This window comes from Cynara cardunculus (assembly GCF_001531365.2).
Source record: "Cynara cardunculus var. scolymus isolate 2C chromosome LG 6, CcrdV1, whole genome shotgun sequence".
NCBI lineage: Eukaryota > Viridiplantae > Streptophyta > Magnoliopsida > Asterales > Asteraceae > Cynara > Cynara cardunculus.
In genome coordinates, this window is record NC_037533.1 from 4851236 (window position 1) to 4857470 (window position 6235).

At 32.3% G+C, this 6235-nt stretch overlaps 1 protein-coding gene across 1 annotated transcript; it reads right to left on the reverse strand.

Moving 5' to 3' along the window:
• Window positions 1-5247: 5247 nt before the first annotated feature.
• LOC112514079 (NDR1/HIN1-like protein 13) lies at window positions 5248-6030 on the reverse strand. The gene has a single exon (XM_025120416.1). The coding sequence runs from the start codon at window positions 6028-6030 to the stop codon at window positions 5248-5250; it is 783 nt and encodes a 260-aa protein (XP_024976184.1).
• Between the last annotated feature and the right edge of the window lie 205 nt (window positions 6031-6235).

A 6235-nucleotide genomic window follows, 5' to 3' on the forward strand; every position in this document is an offset into this window, starting at 1 on the left:
AATCAATTATTTTATTATAATTTAAATTAGATTTAATAACAAAATAATTTATTTTTGATTTAATAATATAATTTTTTATAAGGATAATAATTAAGTATTTAAATACGTGATTATCTGATTTAATAAGTACGTGATAGCATGATAATTGATACATGCCGGTATGAGAATTTGTGAATTAATTGAATATATATATATATATATATATATATATATATATGATTATTATATGCATGGATGTATGTATGTGTATGCATGATTCATGCATGAGGTGGAGGGGTATGGAAGGCGGTTTTAAACCGACCTTTCCATTTTTGGAAGGTATAAAAGGGGGGCTTCACCTCCTCATTTAGTTTCCCTGCTATTTTTGAGTAAGTTGAGAGCTTTTTAAAGAAGTGTTGTCCGGTTTAGAGAAAGGAGGTGATTTCAAGTGTCAAGTTTCAAAAGGGATCGGTTTCTAGCAGTTTGGTTTTAAAAGTTTTACAAGGTGAGTGGTTTCTAAACCTTTTTGTATAAAGATTCTACTGGTTTCAATTGCATGTTTCGTATCGTTCTTATTGGAAAGAAACCATGATTTTATTATCTAAGTGTTTATCCGGACAAAGGGTGACCGGATAAGCATTTAAACCGGACAAGCCTTAGGCGGTTTATTGTCCGGATTGTTCTTAAACTGGATAAGCCTTAAGCAGTTTATTGACCGGACAAGTTTAAACCGGACAAGCCATGAGCGGTTTGTTATCCGGAGTTGGTAAACCGGGTAATTGTTGAGCGGTTTATGAATGATAGTATTATTTATGATTTTAAACTGAGAAGTAGGAATACGACCATGTGGTGAGCGGTTTAGTCTTAAACCGGGTGAGTCTTGAACGGACTGTTGTCCAGATTTGTTATCCGTTCAAGATGTGAAATTGTTAAATGTTAAACCGTTCAACAAATGTGTGATGTGTTGACCGGACTTGATATCCGGACAAAGTGGACTTTAGTCCAAGTGTTTAAACCGGATGGTTGTTGACCGGATTTGTTAACCGGATTTGTTGACCGGACTTGTTGACCGGATTTATGATGATGTTTTAAATTTTTGAAAGAAATTGTTATTTTATATTRAAAATGAAGTTTTGATATAAATGTTTTCAGACTGATAATAATTCCAATGACTGCGGTCTATTCGGAATTATTTTATAAATATTTTTGATGAAGTGATAAGGGTGGCATATCAAGGAAAGGTGTCCATTTGATATAAGGGTGGCATATCAAGGAGAGGTGTTCATTTGTTATAAGGGTGGCATATCAAGGAGAGGTGTCCATTTGATATAAGGGTGTCATATCAATGAGAGGTGTCCATTTGTTATAAGGGTGTCATTGTCTGTGTGTAATATTATATAACACTTTCTATTATATCCCTTAAGACTACCGTGGTCTGGAATCTTTATTTCTTTGTGATTTAAGGATTTAGGATCAATGTTCTTATTGGAAATCATAGTCTGGATGTTATTGAGAAGGAAACGTCAGGTTTGGCCTGAATATTTGTTTAAACCTCTTTTGATAAGATAAGGTTTGAAATGATATTAAATGGAACTCGATTGGTTCAGAGGTTTGGGATTTGTATAGCTACATGATTAGCTTGAAAGTGGAAAAAGATTTGATATTACCTTCTTACGTATTCATATATTTGTGATATATGTGAATAATTGTTTTATAAAGGATTTGGTGATCCTTCACCCTGCAATTACATGATTAGGGTAACTCACTAGACTCTTTAGTCTAACCCTCGTTTTTGTGATTTTAAAATGTGTATTGCAGGAAGTATAGAAGGTAAAGGAAAGGAAAAGATTTAATGCTTTTCTTATATGCATTCGGCTGCAGATTTGCTTTTGATGATTAGTTTTGTTGTTTAGTACAAGATATGTATGTTAAATTTTTGGACCTTGTATTTGGTCATGATGGTAGATTCTTGTACTAAAGGACCCAGATGTATATGAATATATATTTCTTTGGTAAACATATAACACAATGCCTAGGACTAAAGACAACATTTGCTAAAATCAAATTTACACAAGCCAAACAGAAGCTAACAGGTTATGTATACCAAAAGTTTAATCCTTTTTCTCACACTTAAAGGCTGAACCAAACTTTCTTATAAAAAAGAAAGTTGTACATATACCGCTTAGGATTTCACACCAATTGGATTCACATAAGTTGGAGTTCTGGTCTATTTTATATAGAATTTATACAAACAGAGTGCAATTTCGAGTGGCTGTAGACATGGTCTGGAAAATCAAAGATTTCAAGCCATGTGTGGTTCGAATTAGGTTTCTCAGTAAACTACAAAGTTGTAGATAACTCAAACACCTTTCTAACGATATAAAGAACGCATCAATCAAATAAACGGTTGATTTTATATGAATTTTCAAACTCACAGAAACGAATCTGCCTCCTCTAACAGCACCAACTTGAAGAAATTTCATCAATCTTCAATTTTTAACCTATGAATCATGAATCAACTTAGGGTTTAACCATTTCCCTAAAGAAGAAGAAATCAGAAAAATAAACTATAGACATACCTTATCTTGAGTTCCTAGTTCCAATTATAACATCAATTCTTCAAAAACTCAAAGATTTAACAAGAAATTCCTAGGTTTAAAGAGATGAGATAAGGAATTTTTTAGAGAGAGGTAGGAGAGATCGAGTTAAAGAGAGGAAGAAGCCTGATTTTTTTATAAGAAAAATAACAATTTCCTATATATAGTTACAATATTTACTATCTAACCCTTGATCTTAAGCTTAGTTGCAATATAATCGAACTTTGGCAATATCCTTTACAATCTTGGTCCTAACCAAGATTGTTCTAACCAACCTAGAACTTAGATGAATTTTATGAAAATAACTAGGCCTAATAAACGACTCTTACAGACTAAGATATGAAACACTTAAGCACAATTTCACACTTGAACAAAATTGATTCTTGATCGAGAGATTAGATTTACCAAATACAGGGTATTATAATAATATACTTAATGATTAAGTCATTAGTTAATTTGGCTTAATTAAAAGAATCTGCAACTGTGAATTTATAAACCTAAGAATCGCTTCAACATTTTGGAAGAACAATTGGGTTTTTTTTTTAAATTACTATTTTAATAACTATTTTTATTATGTTATATTAGATTATTGGTCATAGCTCTCGTTTATATTATCAAAAAGGAACAATAATTTAAATTAAAGGATTGATCGAAGAATCTGGTTTATACAATTAAAAAATATATATAAATTAAGGGATCATTTATCAAATGCTTACATGGGTAAGAGCTTACCAAATCACATTACCTTACCGGATGAATATGGTATAGACTAAGAATTTTATCCGGTAAGAGCGAGGCAAGGACAAGAGTCTTACCCGGTAAGTGAGGAAGGTGACTTTTACAACGGTAGGCGCTTACCAGGAAAATTGTTGCATACAATTTCGTTTTTGTGAACTAAAATCTTATGCAGTAAGTAAATGATAATGTTGAATTTTACCGGTAAGTGCTTACCAGTGAAATGTTTGATAAACGGCTCCTAAGACCATTTTTCAATGAGAAGATCAAATCTTTCAAATTTGATATCAAAATCTTGGTGTAATAAATAATAATACACCAAATTTTATATAAGTCCGTTCATTTACATTTTACACCAATGATAAAGTATAAAATTAAAAATACTTAATCTTATATGTAAAATTTAAAGTTACCAATTATACTAATAAATTTATTGGTTACACCGAATTTTGCACCAATTTTTACAATATTGATGTGAAATTTGGTATTAATCATAAAAGATTCATGTAATAATGTCTGTGATATATATATATATATATATATATATATATATATATATATTAAAATGATTGGTTGAGATTAGATCTTATGCTTACTATAAACAAAATAGTTCTTATTTGATTAAGCTCGCACACACACACACACACACACACATATATATATATAGGGGTTGGTTCAAATGTTAACCAAGATTATTGTGTTAACTTTGTTAACCAATCTTGGCCATTGATTATTTCAATAAAGGGCTGTGATTAATCATGATAAAAAAATTAAATTTTTAAATTTACAATTTCAAAGAACATATGTCAATAAAGAGGAAAAAAATATTTAAGTAATTTTCTTTTTTATGTAACTCCCATATCAATAATTGAGAGTTACAAAATCAAAAATCTCATTATTTTTATTAATTTATTTTTGTTTAATGTAAGAACCATATGAACATACACACACACACACATACACACACACATATATATATATATATATATATATATATATGAACCATTGTGTCAAATACGAACAAAAATTGACATATATATGAACTTGGACTGCATATTATGAACACAATATGAATATAATAAGAATAATTGCTACACGAAAGTAAATAAATAAAAAAACAGGTATGAACACAATATAAACAGTTTGTGAACAATAGTTCCTTCATTATGAACACATTCTGGAGCAAGCCAATGTTGAGATATGCAGCTAGTGTATCTATGAACACAATATGAACAGTTGTATGAATAATAGTTCCTTCATTATAAACACATTCAGAAGCAAGCCAATGTTGAGATATGCAGCTAGTGTACATATGAACACAATATGAACACTTGTGAACAATTCTTTAACAATTACATATGAATTCGAATTCCGATTGTAGTAGTAGATGATTTTAACTTTTTCATTCTCATTGTTGTCGATCTGTTTTTCAATAGGTTTATCCATATTACTCGGACGATATCGAAATCTTTACAATCGGAAATTCTTTAACAATTACAAAATCAATATCATTATGGATAGAATTAACCGAAATCACAAAACATGAACACGTATAAAAAAAATCAGTATTACATAATCATCAATTATTGAGATTTTTAGATTTGTAACTCCCAATTAATGATTTGAGAGTTACATAAATGACAAATTACTTAATTATCTTTGTCATTAATATATGAGTTATATGTGAACCTAAAGAAAAGATGAAATATGATTGGTTGAGCTTGGTTAACAAAGTTAACACAAAAATCTTGGTTAGTATTTGAACCAAGCGCTCTCTCTCTCTCTCTATATATATAATATATATATTTTATATATATATATGAGAGAATAAATTGTGAGCTTAGGAAAAAAAATAAATGGAATTAAAAAAAACAAACACTTAAAATTTCCACCACAAGAAATGATTTATGAATACATAGATTAATAATTAAGCTAATTAATAAGTTGCATAATCACAATCTTGAGACAAAACACGTGCATTCTTGGTCAACTTGTTGACCTTTAAATTACACACAATCGATAACTTCTTGTCCTTCACCGGAAATGCCCCAACCTGAAATCTCACCGGAGCCTCAAACTTTAACGTCAATTTGATCGGCCGGTGAAATGTGCCATTCAAGCTCTTCTTTATCTCCATTGGTAACTTCTTTTCCGAACCACTTATTAGCTTCAACTTCAAATTCTCCAAACTATCACTATCTTGTTCCATCGCCGGAAACCTACCTTTCGCGATCGTTCTTTCCCTAAAAGTTAAAGAACTCCGGCCACCTTTCAGAAAGTATATGTCCGCACGATCGTTCTCGTTTTTCGACCTCAACGTGAAGTGAAACTCGTGCTCTTTCTTCTGGCCTTTACCTTTCGTGGTCACACGGATATGGCGGACTCGGAACCCGGGGTCTTGTTTATCGGCAACCGCTAAACTTATACAGGTTATGAAGCCGATAAAGAGCAAAACCATGAGAACAAAAGTCATGATGCAGCTCCAAGTTATACAAGACTTTCTCTCGGGGACGGTGATGCGGTAACGTTCGGCAACAATGGCGTTTTCCGGGGGTGGGATGCGGTAGATTTGGTCTTTGGGGACTTGGATGACGTAGGTGCTGTTGTGTTCTGGCAGGAGATCGGACTCCTCTTCGTCATCGGAGGATGGTGGTTGAATGTGGTGGTTGTTATAGGCACGATCGGTGTTACCATGGGAAGAATACTCCCGCCCCTCCATGACGTAACGAGAGGCGGAGTACGGGGGGCCGGAAGGTGGCGGGTTGAGACGATGGTGGTGGATGGAATGGTGTTTTGCATGGTGGAAGGAAGATAAAAAGTTTTACATAAAAAGGATTTGGGAGGTTGAGCAGAAAAAGAGGGGGGCTTGTGTTGTGTTGATCAAATTGTTCAACGTCTATAATTAGGAATCATTTACTTGGTCA

What these genes read in the sequence shown, in the direction of transcription:
- LOC112514079 (XM_025120416.1), bottom strand. Translation starts at nt 6,030, where the DNA reads ATGGAGGGGCGGGAGTATTCTTCCCATGGTAACACCGATCGTGCCTAT.